This window comes from Schistocerca cancellata, chromosome 6 (genome assembly GCF_023864275.1).
Source record: "Schistocerca cancellata isolate TAMUIC-IGC-003103 chromosome 6, iqSchCanc2.1, whole genome shotgun sequence".
NCBI lineage: Eukaryota > Metazoa > Arthropoda > Insecta > Orthoptera > Acrididae > Schistocerca > Schistocerca cancellata.
The window spans coordinates 396,709,597-396,735,891 of NC_064631.1; the positions used below are offsets into that span (position 1 = coordinate 396,709,597).

The 26,295-nt window shown below is 44.8% G+C and overlaps 1 protein-coding gene across 1 annotated transcript in view; it reads left to right on the plus strand.

Annotated features, from left to right (window-relative positions):
• Nucleotides 1-26,295, plus strand: part of LOC126190817 (adenylate kinase isoenzyme 5) — a 526,350-nt gene that overhangs the window by 258,530 nt on the left and 241,525 nt on the right. The window contains exon 4 of the mRNA XM_049931384.1: nt 17,641-17,783. Within this exon, the coding sequence (XP_049787341.1) occupies nt 17,641-17,783 (143 nt within the window). The remainder of the gene's footprint in view (nt 1-17,640; nt 17,784-26,295) is intronic.

Below are 26,295 nucleotides of genomic sequence, written 5' to 3' on the forward strand. Positions count from 1 at the left end.
CATTCTTCGGTCTCGGCGAACCATCAGTGGCCCATTCTGCACTTTGTGGCCTTGTGGTTGTTTAGTATTGATAACGCCAAGTCTTATCACCCGTTATGACATTTTTCAGAAAAATATTGTCCGCGTTTTTTTCATTTCAATCAAGTCGCTCCAGGCATCCCTGCATCGTGTTTTTTGTGCGGGAATCAAGGTATGCCGAACGAACTTCGCACACACTTCTCTCTTCTTCAAAACATTTAGGAGAATATTGGAGACTTTATTTAGAGAAAAATTGCTCGACTGACACACTACAACCCACGTGCATTTTTTAACACTGCCTGCAAATAAGTCAATGCTGTTGTTCACAGTTGTTAGTTCAAACTGCCAACGTAGTTACTGCGCTGACATCGGTCATACGCCTGGACTACAATCAGTGTCGGAGCTTTTTGGACAGATGCTGTATACCTTTGACATTAGTCTGATGTAGAGCTATGGAAAACGTTTCATTCTCACGGGGTATGACGTCTTTGAAGACCGAAAATCTCTGCAGTTAGAATCATTACAGATTCCACAAACAGCGATCTTGTGAATTCGGCGCGCTGTCTTTGGAATGAGGTCCAGAGGGCAGTACTTTATGCACAATATAACTTGGCTCTTTTCAGGGAGTAAAGTTGCAGATGGAAGTTTCCTGCCCGTTGCCAATCTTATCTGCAGAAGAATACAACACGGTTAACATTGCAGTAAGCACCGTGAATGCGATGCCGATTACGCTGCGAGAAAAACGGAACTTGCTTCCTCTGCTACACCTCTCGTCACTCCTGCCCCCCTTCCCCTCCACTCCCTCACAACAGCCAGTAAGCTAGGCACAGATCGCGTGCTTACTCTCGCAGCATGCTCTGCAAAAGGGCCAAGTTATGAGGTACGTTAGACAAAGTTTTATGTTGCGCTTCCGCCTTCCGGATGGTGTTCGACACAGTTTCTCAATGTTATGTTCGACACAGTTCCTCAGTATTACCCAGCGAACAAAAAAAAAAAAAAAAGTCTTATACAACACTGGGTGGATATTATGTATGGCATCTGGAATTACTAGCACTCAGCACAGCGTTTCTAACGAGGCGAAATCATCAAGTGTAAAAGTAACTCTAGGGAGATATCGTTACTGCTCACGATGTATACTGACTGATTATATCAAAACTGCAGCTACTCACAAAGGTCCAGTGTCTGCTATAATTCTCGTATAGAAGCGAAACTTGGCAGATATTGTAACGTGTTAATGCACAACCGACTGACACTAGAAAAAAGTTGGTTCCAGTTTTGACCACTAGGTGCCAGTCTGGCGCTGTGAATGCAAGGAAGAGGTATAGAAATATTTTCATTTGTAATGGAGTAGGAACGAGTTGAGCGTAGAAAAGGTAAAACAATGTTGATTTTATTGTTGACTACCACTTATACAAGTTGTTCAATATGAGCACCGGAGACAACGATGAGATGCTGCATCCGGAAAACGACGTGATCACAGGTTGTTCACAGCAGTTCCAGGGGAGCTGAGCAACGTGTTCCTCTATACGGGCCTTCAGATCAGGTGATCTTGCAGGCCATGCATCTGGAAATTCTTTAGAGATAACGTGTTCCTGGAAGGTTGAATTAACCAGATCTTTCACTGACCGAGCGACATGAGGTGTTGCCACATCTTGCATGAAAACAGTGGTTTCCACACTGTTGCGTCCTTCCAAAAGAGGTATCACATGTACAAGGAGGTTCGACAGCTTGCAGACATTACAGTAGACGTGACCAGCCCTCTGGGTGTATTCTCTACAAAGAAGTAAAAGTGCTTGTGAATCCACACAACTCCTCGTACAAAACACGCTGTTTAACAGTAGCCTAAAATTCCGTAGTTTTCTGTATTCACTGCACCTTGTAAAATGTGTCCCGTCACCCCATAGAATATTGCCCGATCACATGCCATCAAATTCTAGCCATGCCACAAACTGAAGAGAAAATTCAGAACGTTGTTGCGGATCATGAGATTTCAGTCTGGATCTTCTACTGGTACTAGTGTAAAATAGACAACAAAACTTCCCGTAGTGTTGACCATGAGGTGGACAATTCTCGTGACACTATACGAGCACTAACAATAGCCCGGTCACTTGCTCTGCAGTCACTTAGAGCGACAGCAGCTTCGTACACCGGGATAGGATGCCTTCCTCTTCAAGGTATAGCAATGTTTTCATTTGTAATGGATTGACAAGCACTTTTACTCACCCTATTTAGTGACATCTCTCAGACCAGTCAGTCGGAGATATTGTCTCTATGTTGCACTGTAATTGCTGCCTTTCACATCAGACAGTTTCACTAACACGCCGGCCGGAGTGGCCGCGCGGTTAAAGGCGCTCCAGTCTGGAACCGCACGACCGCTACGGTCGCAGGTTCGAATCCTGCCTCGGGCATGGATGTGTGTGATGTCCTTAGGTTAGCTAGGTTTAAGTAGTTCTAAGTTCTAGGGGACTTATGACCACAGCAGTTGAGTCCCATAGTGCTCAGAGCCATTTCAAGTTTCACTAACAACGCACCGCTCTCTTCTCGAAAGCCACACTTTTCATTCACTTTATGGTTTGTCAAATGGCAGTGTGGATGTCACATCGTCATACAAACAGAGTACAGCGCCAGATTTGCACCTGGTGCTCACAGTGGAAAGTAATTTGTTTTTCAGCGTGAACCGGTTCCTCATTAACGTTTAGCATGTCTAGCAAGTTTCGCTGCCATGAGATACTTACAGTCCACACAAAGCCTTCGTGAGTAGCTGCACTTTAATTATAACCACCTGGTACATAACTGTCCGAATTTTACTTTCGACGTGTGCTTACTCAGCTCACCGTATGCGGAAAACATCATATTCTCGTTATGTGTGTCTGGTAAGGACCTGTGTGTTTACATCAGTGAGTGACACGCAACTAAGAGCACGTAAAGTAGCTGACTGCCTGTCGCGTAGTAAGCGGCAACAAGGCCGCTCTGTTGCCAGGACGCCAGAGCAGAGTCGATTTCCCAATAAACTCGCTTCATCAAGGGACACTGAACTGTAGCTTGCCTTCCTTATCGTTAGTGCTTTAGTACATCTACATCTACATCTACATCTATACTCCGCGAGCCACCTTACGGTGTGTGGCGGAGGGTGCTTATTGTACCACTATCTGATCCCCCCTTCCCTGTTCCATTCACGAATTGTGCGTGGGAAGAACGACTGCTTGTAAGTCTCCGTATTTGCTCTAATTTCTCGGATCTTTTCGTTGTGATCATTACGCGAGATATATGTGGGCGGTAGTAATATGTTGCCCATCTCTTCCCGGAATGTGCTCTCTCGTAATTTCGATAATAAACCTCTCCGTATTGCGTAACGCCTTTCTTGAAGTGTCCGCCACTGGAGCTTGTTCAGCATCTCCGTAACGCTCTCGCGCTGACTAAATGTCCCCATGACGAATCGCGCTGCTTTTCGCTGGATCATGTCTATCTCTTCTATTAATCCAACCTGGTAAGGGTCCCATACTGATGAGCAATACTCAAGAATCGGACAAACAAGCGTTTTGTAAGCTACTTCTTTCGTCGATGAGTCACATTTTCTTAGAATTCTTCCTATGAATCTCAACCTGGCGCCTGCTTTTCCCACTATTTGTTTTATGTGATCATTCCACTTCAGATCGCTCCGGATAGTAACTCCTAAGTATTTTACGGTCGTTACCGCTTCCAATGATTTACCACCTATGGCATAATCGTACTGGAATGGATTTCTGCCCCTATGTATGCGCATTATATTACATTTATCTACGTTTAGGGAAAGCTGCCAGCTGTCGCACCATGCATTAATCCTCTGCAGGTCTTCCTGGAGTACGTACGAGTCTTCTGATGTTGCTACTTTCTTGTAGACAACCGTGTCATCTGCAAATAGCCTCACGGAGCTACCGATGTTGTCAACTAAGTCATTTATGTATATTGTAAACAATAAAGGTCCTATCACGCTTCCTTGCGGTACTCCCGAAATTACCTCTACATCTGCAGATTTTGAACCGTTAAGAGTGACATGTTGTGTTCTTTCTTCTAGGAAATCCTGAATCCAATCACAAACCTGGTCCGATATTCCGTAAGCTCGTATTTTTTTCACTAAACGTAAGTGCGGAACCGTATCAAATGCCTTCCTGAAGTCCAGGAATACGGCATCAATCTGCTCGCCAGTGTCTACGGCACTGTGAATTTCTTGGGCAAATAGGGCGAGCTGAGTTTCACATGATCTCTGTTTGCGGAATCCATGTTGGTTATGATGAAGGAGATTTGTATTATCTAAGAACGTCATAATACGAGAACACAAAACATGTTCCATTATTCTACAACAGATTGACGTAAGCTTTCTAGTAAACGACACGCAACGTTAATTAATTAAATTGTTCCTACTTCCTTGCGAGAACAAAAATTTTGTTTTATTAGTCAAGCATGTTTCTCTACAGTTGTAGCATTTTCAGTGGGTTTTTCTTCCGCAGGTCCTTTTATTATATAATGTGCACCGTTTGGCTGTCGAATGACATCCGTCGCAAGTCTATTTTAATAAGGTATGTCGTCTGCAACAAGAAATGATAAAGCAATGTCTTTAGTAAATTTTTTGAGTAGAATAAGTTATATCCTAGAAAATGAAATAATAATAAAAATAAATAATAAGTATCGATCCACACGTTGAATTAACATCTTTGTGCTGTAGATGACATGATGTATTAACATAGACTTGTGACTTCTTTTGTTTGACAGCCACAGCGCACATATACTGTAACAAAAGAAACTGTAGAAGGAAAACCCCCTGACGATGTCACAACTGTTTCGAAACCAGTTTAACTGATGAAACAAAACTGTGTCTTGGAAAGAAGGCACACCACAGAAATATATGTAAATCGAATGGGGAGAGATCGTGACTGTATGATGGATGTGTAATGGCTTGCCGGCCGGTGTGACCGAGCGGTTCTAGGCGCTTCAGTCTGGAACCGCGCGACCGCTACAGTCGCAGGTTCGAATCCTGCCTCGGGCATGGATGTGTGTGATGTCCTTAGGTTAGTTAGGTTTAAGTAGTTCTAAGTTCTAGGGGACTGATGACCTCAGATGTTAAGTCCCATAGTGCTCAGAGCCATTTGAACCATTTTGTAATGGCTTCCCAGCGAAACTTCTGCAGCTTAGCCGAAACTGCTTTGCCAACATGTGTATGGGCCATGCGATTTTCATGTTTTTGGAAACCTTACGAAAGATATTCGTGGCCGTAGATTAGCTTCGGACGAAGAAGTGCTTGATTGGGTACAATCTTGGTTCCTCTGAAGTGACTGATCGTCTTGTCTTACAGTGGAAAAAATGTATTAACAGTTGTAGTGATTACATTTGTATTAATAAAAAGTTTACTTACTTTATTACACCTGTTTCGTTTTCATTTGACTGCCCCTTATATTTTCTGCTAGCACGGGAAACGAGATTAAATTCCATTATGGTAGAAGTAAAATGTGTTAAAGAGATCATGTCACGTTGACAGATAAAACTGGATACAAAGAAAAGTGCAAAATATTTTATGTAAACAGCCCTGCATGGCTTCAAGGTATTTGTTGAGTGCATAAAATCGTGCCATTTTTACAAAGTCATTTTTATTTCATTAGTATTTAAATACACTACAATACAATACAGTTCACAATAACAAGACGAAAACGCTGCTTGGTACAATATTCTCCATCTTTAAAAATAGCCGCGTGGTAGGTTCAGGCAGGAATCCTATGCCGAAGAAAACTGTTACCCAGTTGCTAAGAAAAGCATCATGAAACACTTGCCCCTGATTGTTGTTAGAGACCAGAAAAGATGTTAATTAGAGGGGACCGATCTGGTGAATATGTAGGGTGAGGAAGCGGTTCCCAACCAAGGTCAACAATCGCATCTGTGGTGATTCTGGCCGTATGCGGGTGTGCATTATCGTGGGTTAACAACACAGGTTTTCCAAGTGTTTTGCTTTCGATAGCAACAGCGTGTCGTCTTAGCAGTCAAATATCCGCAGCACTCAAACGTTTCATTTCATGGCAGCAGTCCATGATTAAGAATGACTGGTTCCACCAAACGCACAACACAAATTTTTGAGAGCGTGCACTATCCTTGCACAAGGTGTTGCTTTTCCGAAGGGCTGAATCACTCTTCCCTCTGCTTTAAGTTCACATACAGGCATCATTTCTCTCCACCTTAACAATGTTTCCAAGGAATGACTAGTGCCTACGGCAAGCCAAAACGGTCTTTTACGAGCGCTCAGGTTTGTCGGAGAAGACCAGTTTCGCAACGATTGTCTGCACCCCTTGCCTACACTATTTAGTTCACATTTACACCTTACAGCCACAATGCAGCTTTCGCACAGTTCTGAATAAGTAGTTTGAGAGTGCAGAATATTTTATAGCCATGTTGAAATTAATCAAATTTGCTTATAAAATAGTTATGTCTGGTGCTATTATTTCGGAAGTTATAGAAAGAAAAAGAAGAGTACTGAGAATATGGACAAAAGCGTTAGGTCTAAAACATGTAACGCTTTCGCATTTTAATATTGAGAATTAGAACTAGTTTAACTGCGTAGAACGAAGACGCATTCTTTGTGTTGTTGCAGTATATCACATCGTGGTCAGGCACAGTGCGAAAAGCTTGTAACGATTTGTAGGGTAAGCTGTGCTGAAAAATAATTAAGAAACAAATTCGATACGTTGCGCCGTTTCCGATTTACTTCGCACTGAAGTTAGCCAATTAAGCCGTTGCACGCGCCAATTCGAGCTACCCGCCAGATACAATTAGCGTCAGTTGTTCTCATAGCGTTGATGATAGCGCAACAGAGTGCTCGCCGGCCGGTGTGGCCGAACGGTTCTATGTGCTTCAGTCTGGAATCGCGCGACCGCTACGGTCGCAGGTTCGAATCCTGCCTCGGGCATGGATGTGTGTGATGTCCTTAGGTTAGTTAGGTTTAATTAGTTCTAAGTTCTAGGGGACTGATGACCTCAGATGTTAAGTCCCATAGTGCTCAGAGCCATTTGAACCATTTTTGAAGAGAGTGCTCAGCCTGTCGCTCGATCCTTACTACCGTCCCACGTCCAATTTTTGTATCGCTCTCTTGTTCTGTTTTAGGGAACCAAACGAACAAAACTTTTGGCGACACCGTCTGTGGTGAGCCGCTTGAATTTGATGCAGGAAGCCGTCTGATTGTGTAACTTCAGTACTAATTAGCACGGAAACGGTGCAAAGTATCGAATTTTTTTACCAACAATTATTTCTCGGCACAACCTATCCTCCAATACCCTTACAAGCTTTTCAACCTTTTTCTGATCGCACTGGACGGTTCAAACCCAAACCCGCGTCCGGCCATCCTGATTCAGGTTTTCCGTGATTTCCATAAATCGCTTGAGGCAAATGCCGGGATGGTCCCTTGGAAAGGGCACGGCCGACTTCCTTCTCCATTCTTCCATAATCCGATGGAACTGATCACCTCTCTGTTTGGTTCCTTCCCCCGAACTAACCAACCAATCATCTGACCGCACTGTATAACATTTGTGTCGAATCCTGCGAGCTGCATGCATTCCAAAGCAAGTATCAATGCGACCCAAGAAGTAAGAGTCTGTCACACGATATGAAAAAAAACGTTGATATAAATTTGTGATAAAATGAATTTTTTTGGAACTCTTACCACACCTCCACCATAACTGCGACCGGCCCTTCCTCTCCTTCTCTCTCTCTCTCTCTCCGTGTGTGTCTCTGTTTTCATTGTGTTTTAGTGTTAAGTAAATTATGTATGGTCCAAAAATACTAGTCCTCCTCCATTATGACCCAGGGAAGCTAAAAGGTTGCACACCCCTGCTGTAAAGAGAAATGACACTGTAATGGGCAAATCGGAAAGTGTTTACAAAAGACTAGTATTAACATTGAGGTACTTGACAACTGCCACAAGCTACAGTGATCCGAACTTCTCTACTGCTTTATCAGCTTAATCATTGAGCCACATCATTCCCGAAACATGTCGTGCCATAAAATTATGTAGTGCTCAAGCACTTTATCCGGTTTGCACATCTAATTTGTGTCAGTTCAAGCGCCATCAGACTTCGCATCTTTGATTTTCTTCAGATCATTATTAATTTACTTTTTTACAGTACATGCTCAAAATTTATAGATCTATATGCCTTTTCCCCAGTTCTAGGTTTATAATTGATGTGAGACAGTTGCTTTTAATAAGGAAAGCTTTATGTTGAATGTTGTCTCTCTTTTAATTTAGTCTTCGCTTCGATCGTCGTATCTAGTTTTACAGCACAAATAATAGCATTTCAAGCTCCTTCCATCTATTATTCAGTAGTAAGAATGGCTGCCATATTCCCTGTGCTTTCGTTACATTACTTAAGGCAAAAGCCTGGGCGATTTCATTTAAAACACGACCGGTTTGCGCGGCTAGTAGCATATGTTGAAAAAAAATGACAATGTTTTTGAGAGCTACCCGTAACTTCAAACTATTTTATTGAAAGTTTCCGAACACAGTGCTTAAGGCAAAGGTAGTTCAACAGCTGCCGAAGCATATAGTCTCACTGAAGGTGTTTATCCCTTCGAAACTGAGCTCTTCATAAAGGATAACCACGCAACTCTTCCTTTCATTTACTTGAGTCTGAAAGTCGCCTTCAAGCTGACGCCTTCACTCGCTAAATGAGTGCTTTCCTTAATAGATTATCTGATTACCTTGTTGTTGTGTGTTCTTTGTGTGCATTGTAAACCACTCACAGAGACTTGCATGCTCCAGTAAATAGAGCTCAGTAAGAAATTAATTAAAATTGTTCTGTGTTAATATCGCGTCAATGTATACAATACTTGAAATGCTAAAACTATCAACACATGTATTCAGCACACCGCTAACAAAAATGTGGGTTTTGTATTTCTTGCAGATCAAGTAAAATATTTTAGCCAGATGACATTAGACAAATGTCGGGCCAGGTGATGTCGTGGCAAAGCGCTTGCCTGGAAACCTCGAGGTTGCAGGGTCGAATCTCGGCAACACTGTAAAAATTTTGTGTGCACGGGCACGGGTCTTCACCTCTCCACGATGTGAGGAGTCGCCACAAACAGCTCTTGACTTGAATTCCACGATAAACTGTAGGTCCCCTTTCCCCCATTGGATAACTGTAGTAGACTAGCGACACGCAAGTAGACGATATGGCGTCCAATTGAAAACATTGCGCTCCCCCATTGAGACACACAAAATAATAATACTAATAATAATAATAATAGTAACAATAATAATAACAATGATAATAATAGTAATTATTATTATTATTATACAGATATTAAGTTAAATACTTTCTTTTCTCCAGAAACTTACAGTTTACTGTATATTTCGACGCAGAGAGCACAAATGCCTCTGATTATTTTATCGTTAAAGGACTGACACTGTAGAACCGGAGCGGAATATATTTGACCTGTCATCACATTTCCTTTCCCGCCACTCACTCACTTTGGTATACTACGCATTCTCCAGTTTTTACACTTTTTCATAATCGTATTGTCAAAGACGATTTTAAATTTCACTTGCAGTCTCAAACTACGTACACCATGTGATCAAAAGATCCGGACACCTGGCTGAAAATGACTTACAAGTTCATGGCGCCCTCTATCGGTAATGCTGGAATTCAGTATGGTGTTGGCCCATCCTTAGCCTTGATGAGAGCTACCACTCTCGCAGGCATACTTTCAGTCAGATGCTGGAAGGTTTCTTGGGGAATGGCAGCCAATTCTTCACGGAGTACTGTACTGAGGAGAGGTATCGAGGTCGGTCGGTGAGGCCTAGCACGAAGTCGGCAGTCCAGAACATCCCAAATTTGTTCTACAGGTTTCAGGTCAGGACTCTGTGCAGGCCAGTCCACTACAGGGATGTTATGTGTAACCACTCCACCGCAGGCCGTGCATTATGAACAGGTGCTCGATCGTATCGAAAGTTGCAGTCACCATCCCCGAATTGCTCTTCAACAGCGGGAAGCAAGAAGGTGCCTAAAACATGAATGTAGGCATGTGCTGTGATAGTGCCACGCAAAACAACAAGTGGTATAAGGCTCCTCCTTGAAAAACACGACCACACCATAACACCACCGCCTCCGAATTTTGCTATTGGCACTACACATGCTGGCAGATGACGTTCACCAGGCATTCGCCATACCCACACCCTGCCGCCATATCGACACATTGTGTACCGTGATTCGTCACTCCATGCAACGTTTTTCCACTGTTCAGTCGTCCATGTTTACGCTCCTTACACCAAGTGCGGCGTCGTTTGCCATTTACCGGCGTGATGTGTGGCTTATGGGCAGCCGCTCGGCCATGAAATCCAAGTTTTCTCCCCTCCCGCCTAACTGTCATAGTACTTGCAGTGGATCCTGATGCAGTATGGAATTCCTGTGTGATGATCTGGGTGGATGTCTGGCTATTACACATTACTATCCTCTTCAACTGTCGGCGGTCTCTGTCAGTCAGCAGATGAGGTTGGCCTGTACGTTTTTGTGCTGTACCTGTCCGTTCACGTTTCCACTTCACTATCACATCGGGAGCAGTGAACCTAGGGATGTTTAAGAGTATGGAAATCACGTGTACAGACGTATGACAGAAGTGGCACCCAGTCACCTGAGCATGTTCGAAGTCCGTGAGTTCCATGGAGTGCCCCATTCTGCTCTCTCACGATGTCTAATGACAACTGAGGTCGCTGATATGGAGTACCAGACAGTAGATGGCAGCACAATGCACCTAATATGAAAAACTTATGTTTTTAGGGATGTCCTGATACTTTTGATCACATAGTCTATATCGTTTATGCTACCCGTTGAAGGGCTTTTGATTATTCAGTCATAGTCATTTTGTATCGGAAAGTGACAGTGTGTAGTGCTTTAGTTGTTAACCAGTGGCCAATAACCAGCAGCAGTATCTAAGTTATACACAGCATTCAGTTTAGTCATTTCCTTATCTGCATCTTTGTAGAAGTGAACTGTAACTTTTTATTCCGCGGTGCACACTGAGGTGTCAAAAGCCGTGGGATAGCGATATACACATCTACAGACAGCGGTAATGTCGTGTACACAAGGTATAAAAGGGCAGTGCATAGGGTGTGTTCTCAAATGCACACAGGTGATTCATGTGAAACGGTTTCCGAAGTCATTGTGGCTGCACGACGGGAATTAACAGAAACATGGTAGCTGGAGTTATATACGTTTCAATTTCCTTAATTGGTCAGGAATTCAATATTGCAAGATCCTAAATGTTAAGAGTCTGCCGAGAATACCAAATTTCAAGCATTACCTCTCTCCATGGACAACGCAGTGACCGTCGGCGTCCACTTAACGAAAGAGAGCAGCGGCGTTTGCGTAGAGTTGGCATAGTTAACAGACAAGCAACACGGCGTGTAATAACCGCAGAAATCAATGTGTGACGTGGGACGAACGCATCCGTTAGGACAGTGAGGCGAAATGTGCCGTTAACGGGCTATGGCAGCAGACGACTGCCGAGGGTGCCTTTGCTAGGAGCACGACGTCGCCTGCAGCGCCTCTCCTCGGCTCGCGACCATATCAGTTGGACCCTAGACGACTGGAAAACTGTCGCTTGGTCAGATGAGGCCCTATTTTAGTTGGTAAGAGCTGATTATAGGGTTCGAGTGTGGCGCAGACCCTACGAAGCTACGGACCCAGTTTGTCAACAAGGCACTGAGCGAGCTGGTGGTGGCTCAATAATATTATGGGCTCTGTTTACATGGTGTGGACTGTGACTTCTGGTCTAATTGAACAGATCACTGACTGGAAATGGTTATGTTCGCCTGCTGGGAACCATTTGCAGTCTTTCATGAGCTTCCTGTTCCCAAACCATGATCGAATTTTTATGGATGATATTGTGCCATGTCACCGCACCACAACTGTTCGCAACTGGGTTGAATAACATGCTAGACAATTCGACCGAATGATTTAGCCACCCAGATTGCCCGTCATGGATCCCATTCAACATTTATGGAATATAATCGAGAGGTCAGTTCGTGCACTGGCAACACTTTCGATAATATGGACGGCTATAGAGGCAGCTTGGTTCAATGTTTCCGCAAGGGACCTGCAACGACTTGTTGAGTCCATACCACGTCGAGTTGCTGCAGTACGCAGGGCAAAAGGAGGTTTGACACAATATTAGGAGGCATCCAATGGCTTTTCTCACCTCAGCCTACAGGAGTGCTAATTTATTTTTACAGATGATTACGTATTTTACGAGCGTTGTCAACCCGTAAGCTGACTTTGTAGTCAAGTTTCACGTCAATATAGCCCGATTAAATTTGAACTTGCGAATATTGCAAATCTTAGCCGTTGACCAGTGAGCAATAGCCAACGGCACCACCGGTACCTTGTTTTTAATCTACCACAGCTTCGGTTGGTATATATTTTCATGATACGTAGTTTTGCAAAGCAGCTGTTGTATATGGGCTGTGGTTGTTGGGTGCGGACACAATGTGAATTGGCCGTTGTCGGGTAACAGCTAGAGGTTACGCTGGCCAAGCTTCATGCTGCTGCCCTGAGCTACGGCGACGGTGGGTAGCTTAGGTAAGGCTGTCGTACCTTTGGTGCCATTGGACTTCCATGGAAACCCCGTTGTCACCGCGTCTTCTGATAAGCAACACCTGATCGATTTGTCCTCGGTCATGGGTGAGTGGCTGAAAGTGATGGGTTCGCGTCCTTCAGAATTGGTACCAGCCACATGGCTATCCCATTACGTCTTAGCAATTGGTATGAGACGGTACCTAATAGCTCATCTGAGACAGCAATAATCTGTTGAGCTAGTGATGGTGCTCCCTGGGAAGTCCGGGCAATCACCGCGGATGACATGTTTCTCGTTGGAAGCTCCGACTATGGGCAGGTAATGGGTACCGTCAGGAAAACAGCTGGCAGGTCGGAAGAGAAGTGTTCTCGTTATGCTCGCTGTGAGGTCCCTTCTGAGATATAGAAAAGGCTCTGACAACAGCTCGTCAACTTACTGTATACAACCGACTGTATATCTGTGGGCATGCTCTGGTGGGGGATGGTGGGTCGCGGTGAGTGAAAAGCCACTCGATGACAGCAGAATCCCTTTAATACTCCCCAGTATATCGTAGTACACTGCACAACGGAATTAAGGGACCACTTTTTGAAAACCCGTAACTGTTTCACATTGCGATGCATAAGTTCGAAATTTGGCTCAAAGGTGCCTACAACCTTCATCTCGTACAATGGTGTAAAGGCGTGACGCCCTACGACGTCAACCTCGGGCTCGACCACTCTTCGAACACCAGGGTACCGACACATGAGAAGAAAAGGCCCCAGTGCGGAGGTTCATGTGAGTTAAGATGGGTGGGAAGGGCATCACAGCCCTTCTTACCAACATTTCGCACCTTTTTTCGACGTCTCTGCGGTGAAGGTCAGAATCACGACACCCAGTGTTGAAACCACGTGGTGTTCTTATGGCTGGCCGAGGAAAACGTACCAGACACAACGCGGCTCAGAATCAGCACGAAAAGGCCTCAGGTGGTGCCATAAATGGCGTCAAAGTAAGCACCCCTTCTCCTAAAGTGTTGATACCCACACATATCGCGGTCAAAAATAACACTTCGTAGTTCGACAAGCAACGGGAAGAAGTTCTTGACAACCACTGACACTGCTGACACCTCGGGCGTTTCAACCCTTCTCTGAGGACATTTTTGGGTTACATACCCACTGAACGCGATCGCACCCCTTTAGACTGCAGCGCGGTCGGAATTTTTACTCTCGTGTACAAGTTGGGACCAGTAGGGACCGTTTAAAACCATTGAACGAAATCTGAATGTGATCCGAAGCAGCAAAACATACTTATGATTTTTTAACCCTCTTCTTTTGCACTCTGCTGTAGTGTGAAGAAAACGGGAAAGCGTCATTTTAAGACCCCTTAGTTCGGCAACAACCTCGCTGCCACCCATGCAACTTTGTTGAACACGTTAAAAATGTACCTGTCAGAAATTCTGAGACCAGTTCAGACTCGGCGCTGCTATAACGTCTGACGGTAAGCAAATCCTTAGATTTCCCTTGGGTACGTTTTCCCTGCCTTCAAGCGCTAGAGCAGCCACCGGGATAAATTAGTGTCAACGTTTCCGATGGGTACATTTGTAACGTGCGCAACTGAGTTGGGCGAGTGGCACAGAGAGTGTTGCCGAACTGTGGCGGGGTTGGGGGGGAGGGGGGGTCTTAGAGGGACGATTTTCCTTTTTATTCTCGCACATACTTATGTTTCACTTCCGCGGAGGAATCAAAGACCCAGGGAAAGGGGTGGTTTCATTGACGCCCTTTATGACACTCCCTGAGGCGTTTCGTTTGAAATGCTTTCCTCGGCTAACCACAATAAAACCCTGTTTCAAAGCTGGGTGTCGCTGGTCTGACTTCCATCGCAGAGTCGTCAAATGTTGATAAGAGGGACTGTGACGACCTTCCCATCGTGTGACATGTCCACGGTAGCGTTGGCCAGAAGTTTGGTGAAAATTGATGCCAATTTGACATAATTAACCCACCTTAACCTCATATAAACTTCCGTAGTGTGACCATTTCTTCTCATACGTCGACACCTTGGTGTTTGAGGCGTGGTCAAATCCGAGTGTGACGTCGCAGGGCGCCACGCTTTTGTACCACTAGAGGGGGGGGGGGAGGGGTTGTTGGCACCTCTGAACTAAATTTCAAACTTACGCGTAACAATGAGAGGCAATAAGGGGTTTCGAAAAAAGGGGTCCTATGATTTTGATGCGAAGTGTAGTAGCTCAAACAAACAGCTGGTAGGGGTTGGAAGGTGGGTATCGGCCCACGGATCTCAGTTGTGAATCATTGTCCTGAAGACACAAACGTCAGTGGAAAAACTTGCCCTGAAGACACCTGCAGCTGGTAGTTCCATTGCAGCCCAGGGACGGAATGAACTAGCATGGCAAAAGTTCCTGGTTGCTGTTATGGCCATGCCAACTGCTGGAAGGGCTGTGACAGCCTGCCCCATCTGCTATTGACGACGGGAGTACAGATATCCTGCAGCAGACTGGGTGTGGCCGGCAACATCTTCCAGTGGCGGACGGCCAGTGGCTCGATGGCTAGGAGGGCCTCTCTTCAACCCTCAACCAATCAGTGTTGTGGCTAGACTCCCCAGCAGGCGGGGAAGAAGGTGGAGCGGTAGCGATATCACTGCTGCGGACACGAACCAATGACTCACCTATTCGATCTCATTACCAGCCTAGCTGGACGGCCAGTATTTATACACGCCAATGCGGGTTTGCTGTGATGATGCTGGCACAAATGTCATGTACGACGCGTGATAAAGTGTCAGTTCTTTCAGTAAGTGGTTGGGCACTGGCAGACGGCCGACGATGCCCAGTGGATGCTTCAGTGTAATGCTGCGCCAGCATATTGCGGCAAGTGGCATTTCTATGGCATACATCCTTCTTGCCTAGGCTGGCGCAATTACACCTATCTCTTAGATTTCAAACTTCACAGGAGCTGTCCTGCGTTTTTCCAGATTCACATTTTATATTGCATGTGCAGGTGTTCAAATGGCTCTGAGCAGTGTGGGACTTAACTGCTAAAGTCATCATCCCCTAGAACTTAGAACTACTTAAACCTAACTAACCTAAGGACATCACACACATCCATGCCCGAGGCAGGATTCGAACTTGCGACCGTAGCGATCGCGCGCTTCCAGACTGAAGCGCCTAGAACCGCTCGGCCACTCCGGCCGGCTTGCAGATGTTAGTATCATTCAACAAGCTCAGGCAGACCTGCAGAACGCATTGCAGGGAGTTAGATTTCAGTTCCCGCGCTAGCTGAAGCAGCCGCTGGACCACCTGGCATTGCCAGTAGGCCTTGGGGTGACGTACTGTGGCCAACTGTGAGAAAGACTGTTACATCGGCGTGCTATACATAGGGAAACCACAGCCATTCTGGCGCAAAGCAAGTGGTTTTTTAAATAAATATTTATTAATAAAAGCCACTTTTAGTTTTACTATAGATACTGGGAGAAGCCTACAGGTTATAAACACTTTCTTACAACAGTACTTCGATGCAAGAAAGCAGTCATTTCAATAAACAAATGAACAATGTTTAATGTAACGGAGTTGTACGAACAGCTACAATAATGGTTCAAATGGCTCTGAGCACTATGGGACTTAACATCTGAGGTCATCAGTCCCCTAGAACTTAGAATTACTTAAACCTAACTAACCTAAGGACATCACACACATCTATGCCCGAGGCAGGATTCGAACCTGCGACCATAGCGGTCGCGCGGTTCCAGACTGTAGCGCCTAGAACCGCTCGGCAACACTGGTCGGTCAGCTACGATATTTCACTATTACAAGTACGACATCCAGACTGTACGCCATAGTCACCAGCTGCCGATAAGACACATTCCGAACTAGCCCTGTCTGTTGTGTTTTCGTAAATAAACACATCATAAGTGCAACCAAAAACATTGTTTCCAGTAATATAGCTTGCCGCATAATCAGTTAGAAATTACAGGACATTATAGAATTGCCTTTTTCAGAGAATCCGATAGCGCTAGTACTGATTTTGCGAGCGACATCAACTACGAGCGCTCTGCAATAAAATAGGTAGGAGGAAATCCTAGGCGACGACTCACTAAGATAATTCAAGGACGCATTGTCTTAATCTTTGTAAATTTTAGATGGAGAAGCACGACCATTGATGCTGTACGCCCCTTATGCCATCTTCTATGGACTCAGTTGTGGTGTCACCGCCAGACACCACACTTGCTAGGTGGTAGCTTAAATCGGCCGCGGTCCATTAGTACATGTCGGACCCGCGTGTCGCCACTGTCAGTACTTGCAGACCTAGCGCCACCACATGGCAGGTCTAGAAAGACGGACTAGCACTCGCCCCAGTTGTACGGACGACATTGCTAGCGACTAGACGTACGAAGCCTTCCTCTCATTTGCCGAGAGACAGTTAGAATAGCCTTCAGCTAAGTCCATAGCTACGACCTAGCAAGGCGCAGTTAACCATATCTGGAGAGAGCCTTACTTGTATTCACCATAGAGATGTACCACACAAGAGAATAAAGTTAAGTATATGAGACGCTCCGTTCTTTTCTTATAGCATTAATTAAGTATCCTGTTCCAGAACTCACGCCAGCCGGCGTGTGTGTACGCGTGCCTTTCGGCTACCTCAAAGTGGCGTGGCTGTTTTGATACGCCACAACATCAGTAACTAAACTGAGACACTTCAGGAGGTTTAGTAAAGCGGGGACATCTTACAGACTATAATTCGTGAAATATACGATGTCATGCATAAACGGCTAAGCCACAGGCTTGGGGATTATTTGTGGAATGGATCTTTCAATCTGCAACAGTGTGTGTGCACAATCCACTTCAGAGTGAAAGACTCATTCTAGTTCTCTGGTACTTAACCTTAGGTGGATGCTTGAATTTGACCTCTGTATAGTCGTACAGTCGTTAGTAGTTTTTTACTTTAAAAAGTTAGCTTTCTACTATCCTCATGTTAACTTCAAAGAACAATAATAACAATGATTTTGCCCAGTCATTTGAATTCTGATTTACAACGTTGTTCCCCGTTGACTGCGCAGACATGAAGGACTTCGGCCACCTGTCGAGCAAGACAGTGACGGAGGTGCTGATGCTAGAGATGAAGATGGCGCCCGCCGCCAAGACTTACCTGGTGTCCGGATACCCCAGGAGCATGCGTGACGTCGTCGAGTACACCGAGAAGGTAAGACCGCTGCTCGTGCCTTTACCGGCCATGTTTTTACCAGTCCAGGATGCTCGAGGGCTGTGTGCTTTCTTGTGGATAGTTCTGTAGAAACGTCCACACAAAGTTCAAGGCAACAGCTATACAGGGTGACGAAAAATTAGCGCACTCGGACTTCGTAGCGCGATTCCTCACATGCAACCCATATTTCAGGCTGTAAATGGACTTTATAAAGATTGGCAATCTGGCAACACTGTAATCACGTGTACAGTAATTACTTCTGTCAGTATATAGCAGGGGCGGGCAAACGTTGCACGTGGCTCATGAGCGCACAGCGCTGCACGTGTGCTGCTCGTGTGCAATCGACGACTGGGGCACTGGCGACAGCCGGCAGGTTGCGGCTGTGTAGTGCCAGGCTAAGCTGCGGACGTTGATGTGTAGCGACCACTGCGTAGTGAACGTTGTATTTCAAGAACCGGAAAATGCAGAGTGGTCAAGGAAACGGAGAATCGTAGATTTGCTATCTTTTAAAAAGTAATGGGAGAATCATTTTTTCTTTGTGCAAAAACGTGAAAATTCGAAATATTTAATATGTGGCAGATTTATCGCTGGTCAGCAGAAGTTTAGTATTTAAGGCCATTATAACAAATTTCACGAGGACGAGTACAATTTATTGTTGGATTCTGAGCGGATGGGGAAATTCACTGTGCTTAAGAAGAGCGATCTGACGATACTAGATGAATCTGTCGTAGTTGCTGTGGTCACGAGAGATCTGCGACTTCCTTTCGTCATGTCTCTCGTCTAACTGATTTAACATTTTATGGAGCACTGTTTTCAAATTTTCAGGACGACAACAATAATAGCCCAGCGGTACGTGCAAGTTATAAGATTGCGCTTAATATAGCGAGAGCTGGAAAACCATTTGCTGAATTAGTAAGTGTCGGTTAAGAGCAAACATCAGTGTTGAAAATTTAAGTAACTGTTTGTGTTTGTCTGTATGTAGAAGTTTTGTTCCATTCCATTAAATAAAACGTATCGTAGGTAATAGGCCCTCTTTCAAAACACGATGTCTTTCAAGCACTCCTACTAACCTTATTCCTAAGCAAGCTAGGAAACAAAACGCATTACAGAGGAAGGAGCGGAGAGATGGTATGGCTGGGAGGGGAGATAAGCGGGTGGCCAGCTTGCCCCTGTGTGCACGCAGAACACCTGTTAACTGCACACGTGCAAGTGCACCGCACACGAGCAGGATTCCTGCCCGCCCCTGGTATATAGCAATAGTGCTGTGTAGTTGGTGCAATGTAGAGCGTTTTGGGTTAGCATGCAGGAAGTCGAGGATTCGTTTCTCGGTCGAAGCTTATTTGTTTTTATTTGCTAAAAGTAGTCTGCGTAATACAGTATCTGGCATCTTAATCGTCATAAAGCGATTACAGAACATTTGGAGTTACATACTACGAACACAGAAACGGCAATACAGTCGTCCTCATTGGTCAGATTTAATAAAAAAAAAATAAGAAAAACCTATCGCACGTCGTAGATGCGAATTGTTCCTCACCACTGCATCTATTAGCTTCCAAACCTGTTTCGTGTTACCCTCGCACAATGTTCCCATCGATTAAAACCAACTATGCTACGTTCACAGGTCCATTACATTTCGTAAGTGCCTTACGTCACCAGCACGGCTAGCAGCGTGCTTTGGAAATAATTTCGACGGGACCATCGGTGGAGTGTACACTCAAAACCGGTTTGAAATTTAGTAGATACAGTGGCGTGAAACAATTCGCGTCCGCGAGGTGCTAAAGGTTTCTTTAAAAGTTGACTAATGACAAAGATTTCATTTCCATTTCTGTGTTCGTAGCACGTAACTGCAAATGTTTTGTGGAACACCCACTGCAATCACTGTATGTCGATTGAGACGCCAGGAAGCGTACCACGGAAACTACTGTTAGCAAATAAAAACAAATAAGCTTTGACCCAGAATCGAACCCTGACTTCTTGCATGCTATCCCATAATGCTATCCACTGCACCAACTGCACAGCACTACTGCTATGTGCTGACAGGGGTAGTTACTGCATACGTGATTAAAATGTTGCCAGATTGCCATTCCTAAACATCCATTTACTGCCCGAAATATGCGCAGGACGAAAATTTTTGAGATATATTTTCGTATTACTAGTACGTGAAGAAGCGCGCTGCGAAGTCCAAGTAAGCGAATTTTTCTTCGGCCTTTGTAGCAGGGAAAGAGTACAGACAGTGGGTGCTTCCGGAATCAAATGCATTGCTTTTTGCTTGTAATTTTACTGATGTTCGCTAAATAAATCAACACTTTCGTATCCTAGTCGGAAATACGTGGAAACAAAGTTTGTGATCACTCGCACAGACATTGCTGATGCGGAAATCACTGGAGCAAATAAACAGTTCTGCGTGGCCGGTCACAACAGAGTTCACTTAGTCAAGTATTGGCCAGTAGCAAAGTCCAGGATCAGCGAAGGTAATCGTAAAGTGTGAGGAGTCTGCCCAAACAGTGGTCCGAATCGGGGAAATGTAAACAGATCAGGCTGAGGTGAGTATAATCGTGTGGCACTTAGACAACGTTCTGGATTGAACGAGAGAGACAGAAGCGTCCGGCCGTGGTATTTACCAGCGGTATCGCATCAGAAGACATGAGCACCTCACATGATGGTTGCATCCTCCACAGGACCATGCATCAACCCAGCCAGAGAATCTATGAACACCTGACTGCATCGATATTCGTTCTGGGCATTGTAAAGCGTACATGGAAAGTTCCGCATGTTTCTCCATAGGACTCAGTTACATTATTATATGTGTGGACTGCGGCCAGTAGCTCGAGCTCCTATAATTAATTTTTATCTATATCAGTTCATAAGTAACTGTCAAGAGTTACCACAAAAGAAGAAAAGTGGGCAGTGTTGTGGAAAATTTTTTCTCGTGAATTGATGGTAGGGGACTGCCTCAGCACAATGCTTCCTATGATGGTAGACAATTGTCAGCATCACTTTACAATATATCCCAGACAAAGGCCTCCGCTAGGGCGCTTTCTGCTCAAGTGAATGTTGTTGCATTACCAAACCTTTTCAAGGATAATTAGTTGACACCATGACAGTCATCAGGGGCCTATCAACATTAGCGGGTCACACAATTCAACCAGACCATGTCAAAGTCAGGAAGCTTGATTTTATTCCTGATGGTTACGAGGTCGTAGTTGTTAAACACAGCGTTAAAATGTAGGACCAACCACCTTTCACAATGCATATGCGTTAAAATTGATGCTTTTCGAAGGAGCAAGCCGCCCTTACCAGAAATACTCTATAAGAATCTTATAAAAGGGATGCATTTTTATTTTTATCCCATTTATGAATTTCTTGTAGAGTAATGATGGAAACATGCACCTTCAAAACGCGCCAGTTCAGGTGTTCTAGCATACTGAAAGGTGACTGAGCCTAAATTTTAATATTAGAGCTAGGAAATTTTGTTCTTTTTGGGTATCATATTTTGTGTCACTGTGCCTGTGAATTAAAGGAATACTCAAGCAGTTAGAAAGTGACGCAAGAAGTATTCGAACAGTATAGCTAAGGATAACGAAATCTAGGGTTACCACACTGGCCAGCCGGTGTGGCCGAGCGGTTCTAGGCGCTACAATCTGGAACCGTGTGGCCGCTACGGTCGCAGGTTCGAATCCTGCCTCGGGCATGGATGTGTGTGATGTCCTTAGGTTAGTTAGGCTTAAGTAGTTCTAAGTTCTAGGGGACTGATGACCTCAGCAGTTAAGTCCCATAGTGCTCAGAGACATTTGAACCATTTTTTTTATCACACGGATGTACCAGTTTAGATGCAATTAGAATATTATGTTTGAAGATTAACTGGTTAGGTCAGAAAATTCCCCCTGTCAAGAATGCTGAAAGCATTTTTCGCCCTAAGATGGTGTCCGATTTTCATTAACGGTACAGAGAAGTCGTAAACGAAGAAGTGAGTGTGTTGTGACAGGTTGTCACAAATGAACTAGGTTCTAAAGGTGATAAGAAACACAATTGTTGCATGCATAAAATGTAAACACTGAAATACATTTACAATGAAAATGAACACTTATCTTTTGTTATGAACTTCTTCATTGCTGTGACTGTGAGTCAGAGCGTAGGCACATGTATATACATTGAGAGGATCATTCTAACACATGTGATGAAATAAATTGTCGTCGGTAATGCAATTCGAAGCACTGTTCTGTAGAAACTCTTGGAACGTAACCTGGCGTAGAACTGCCCTCGTTTCAAGAGAATGCATTGAATGCAAGACAGGGCCCCGGCGGTGGCGCGGAGGACTTCAGTGGGCGTGTCTTGCTATTTCCCTCTCATTGGTGTTGCCAGCGATGCTCTGATACCAAGGAGCATCTTTGGTGTGTCGATATCTGGCACCACTACTCGGGTATCGACTGCACCACAGATTGCATCAAGGTTCTTAAAACAAACCAAATACTCTCAAGCCCTATTGTTTCGTCGCGAAAAACAAACCGGAAAGATAACGACGCAATTAGAATAGAAAAATTTCTCAGTTGGCGATGGGTGCATGGAAGAAATTTCTCATGTCCTCGTTATTTTGTCAAACCACGGGAAGGCTTGAATTAAAATGGTCGGACGGGAGCTCCAATCAACTAGACAGCAACTCCAGAATCTTAGTTCTCCTCAACGCCACTTGGTTTTCGTTAGAACTATGTTAGATCATGTCGGTCAAACATTTTAAGCTCTTGGGTGATAGGCAGTACGTACTACACATACAAATTTCGAATTCATGAGAAGGTATCAATGAATTCATTTATAGTGCAAGTATTACCTTTCTCTTTTGTTTCCTAAAGCCATCTTTAATGCATTTTCCTCCTTTTATCATCTTCTGTACTCAAATGGTTGGTTTCACGTTCCCGTGCTCCTGTTTTTCAGAGTATTAATTAAATATAGCACCATGTGGTTGTTTGTCATTTATGTTAGACCAAAGATAAAATCCTTTGTCGCAATTTTGTTGTATTGACTTCGCAGCACACTGATTTCTTCTGTGAGCTGAGATTACAGCGAGTAACTGTTTATTATTATTATTATTATTATTATTATTATTATAAAGGGGCCCCCTTCTCCACTCTCAGCTCATCCAATGATGCCTTCGTCGGCGAGCTTCAATGGTTTAGTTAAATTTAAACGTAAAGGTTGTGTCCCGACAAAGGGTGATTCATAATTTTCTGACGTTTACAGCAATAAAGAACGTAATCAAGAAATAAATGGTATGAAATGAAACTGTAAATCTTTCTCAGAGTCCACGTGTCGTGACGAGAATTCCTTTTTGAGAACTGAAACGTTTATGGTGTACAGCGAGAACAAAAAGTGTATGTCTTCATAATGAAAATTAATTTATGAATATCTTGGCGACTGTTCTTCTTAAAGCAAAATAACAGAACGAAGTACAAACACAATTAGCAGCAGATGGTCGAATTGACAGCCCGTCTTAAGAGTTTAGGAGCCTGCGTCGTTACTTGGCTGTAAGACGGAAAAATGAAATATTCACTGGTCGCTGTACAAAAATAGTAATCGTTATCGAAGCACTTTGTCGAAACCGTTCTTCTGTGGGTAACAAATTAATTATCTTCTAAATCAAAAGACCCTGACGGAAATATTAAATTAAAATAAAGAAAAATAAATAAACTGGCAGAAGACATTCTCTCTGATACCCTAAGTAAATGTTCACCTCCAGAGTTTTCGTCCTGTTTGGGAATAAAATGTACCTCAAATAAAGGAAATTTAAATATAGATGGCTAACGAATGTTTTCAAATGTTCAGAAATGTTCAAATGTGTGTGAAATCTTATGGGACTTAACTGCTAAGGTCATCAGTCCCTAAGCTTACACACTACTTAACCTAAATTATCCTAAGGACACACACACACACCCATGTCCGAGGGAGGTCTCGAACCTCCGCCGGGACCAGCCGCACAGTCCATGACTGCAGCGCCTAAGACCACTCGGTTAATCCCGCGCGGCTAACGAATGTTTTCATCCTTCCCGAATTTGACGGAGTCGCGCGGTTTTTGTAGGTGTTTGTTAATTCGTAATTCTTGCTGCAAGCTGCTAATACCAGTACTTTATTACATAAGGATCTGCAACGTTAATGGCCAACGTACAACATCGTGTATGCAAAAATTGCATAATATGAGAAGGAAGACAACCGAAACGTCAGCAAGAAGATATGCCACAAGAAGAGTAAATTCGCACAGCGGAGTTAGTCGGCGAGAAATGCAAAACTAGGATACGCCCACTCGTTAACTGAGGATAGTCACTGGCCTTCTGTCTTGTGGAAAACTCTACGAAGCCAGGAATAGGCAAACCTCAATGTGCAGCTCATCCTGTTGAGGATGTAAATGAGTATTTCGCCACGCCTTCATCTCTACTTGACCAAAGCACAAGGACGGAAACCATCGAATCCTTTGCAGTGTCTGTAGTCGGTACAAACGAAAAATTTTTTCTGCACAGTCAGGAAGTCAGTTACGGGAATTCGTTCTACAGCTGCAGGACACGACAATATTACAATACAAATGCTCAGTTTCCTCGTCGAGCCGTTACTGTCTATTATAATGTATGTTTTTAACCATTCTTTGTCCTCCATGTTGTTCCTAATGGCCTGAAAACGGGGCTCGACCCAAAAAGGAATCTGCCCAAGAGCCTTCTGACTACAGGTCCATTTGTACTATACTAGCATTATTCAAGACTGTAGAGTACATATTCGCAATGAGCTTACCGATTACTGAACAGCAAATAACGTTTCGGATGAATACCAATGTGGTTTCCGAAAAAATCGCAGCCTGATGATTTCTCTTATAAAAGTGACTGACGAACTGAAAGAAGCTATGGGCCGACAAGAGGCGCTTATTAAGTGCATTATGGATTTAAGCAATGCTTTCGATACTGTCGACTTTGATATTCTACTATACAATGGTATATATAGTAATATACACTCCTGGAAATGGAAAAAAGAACACATTGACACCGGTGTGTCAGACCCACCATACTTGCTCCGGACACTGCGAGAGGGCTGTACAAGCAATGATCACACGCACGGCACAGCGGACACAACAGAAACCGCGGTGTTGGCCGTCGAATGGCGCTAGCTGCGCAGCATTTGTGCACCGCCGCCGTCAGTGTCAGCCAGTTTGCCGTGGCATACGGAGCTCCATCGCAGTCTTTAACACTGGTAGCATGCCGCGACAGCGTGGACGTGAACCGTATGTGCAGTTGACGGACTTTGAGCGAGGGTGTATAGTGGGCATGCGGGAGGCCGGGTGGACGTACCGCCGAATTGCTCAACACGTGGGGCGTGAGGTCTCCACAGTACATCGATGTTGTCGCCAGTGGTCGGCGGAAGGTGCACGTGCCCGTCGACCTGGGACCGGACCGCAGCGACGCAGGGATGCACGCCAAGACCGTAGGATCCTACGCAGTGCCGTAGGCGACCGCACCGCCACTTCCCAGCAAATTAGGGACACTGTTGCTCCTGCGGTATCGGCGAGGACCATTCGCAACCGTCTCCATGAAGCTGAGCTACGGTCCCGCACACCGTTAGGCCGTCTTCCGCTGACGCCCCAACATCGTGCAGCCCGCCTCCAGTGGTGTCGCGACAGGCGTGAATGGAGGGACGAATGGAGACGTGTCGTCTTCAGCGATGAGAGTCGCTTCTGCCTTGGTGCCAATGATGGTCGTATGCGTGTTTGGCGCCGTGCAGGTGAGCGCCACAATCAGGACTGCATACGACCGAGGCACACAGGGCCAACACCCGGCATCATGGTGTGGGGAGCGATCTCCTACACTGGCCGTACACCACTGGTGATCGTCGAGGGGACACTGAATAGTGCACGGTACATCCAAACCGTCATCGAACCCATCGTTCTACCATTCCTAGACCGGCAAGGGAACTTGCTGTTCCAACAGGACAATGCACGTCCGCATGTATCCCGTGCCACCCAACGTGCTCTAGAAGGTGTAAGTCAACTACCCTGGCCAGCAAGATCTCCGGATCTGTCCCCCATTGAGCATGTTTGGGACTGGATGAAGCGTCGTCTCACGCGGTCTGCACGTCCAGCACGAACGCTGGTCCAACTGGGCGCCAGGTGGAAATGGCATGGCAAGCCGTTCCACAGGACTACATCCAGCATCTCTACGATCGTCTCCATGGGAGAATAGCAGCCTGCATTGCTGCGAAAGGTGGATATACACTGTACTAGTGCCGACATTGTGCATGCTCTGTTGTCTGTGTCTATGTGCCTGTGGTTCTGTCAGTGTGATCATGTGATGTATCTGACCCCAGGAATGTGTCAATAAAGTTTCCCCTTCCTGGGACAATGAATTCACGGTGTTCTTATTTCAATTTCCAGGAGTGTATATTCTACTATACAATGGTTCCACTCATAGCTTACATACCTTCAACAGTGTGTAATGATCGGGCAAAGAAGTCACAATGGAAAAATGTAGAATCAGGTGCTCCA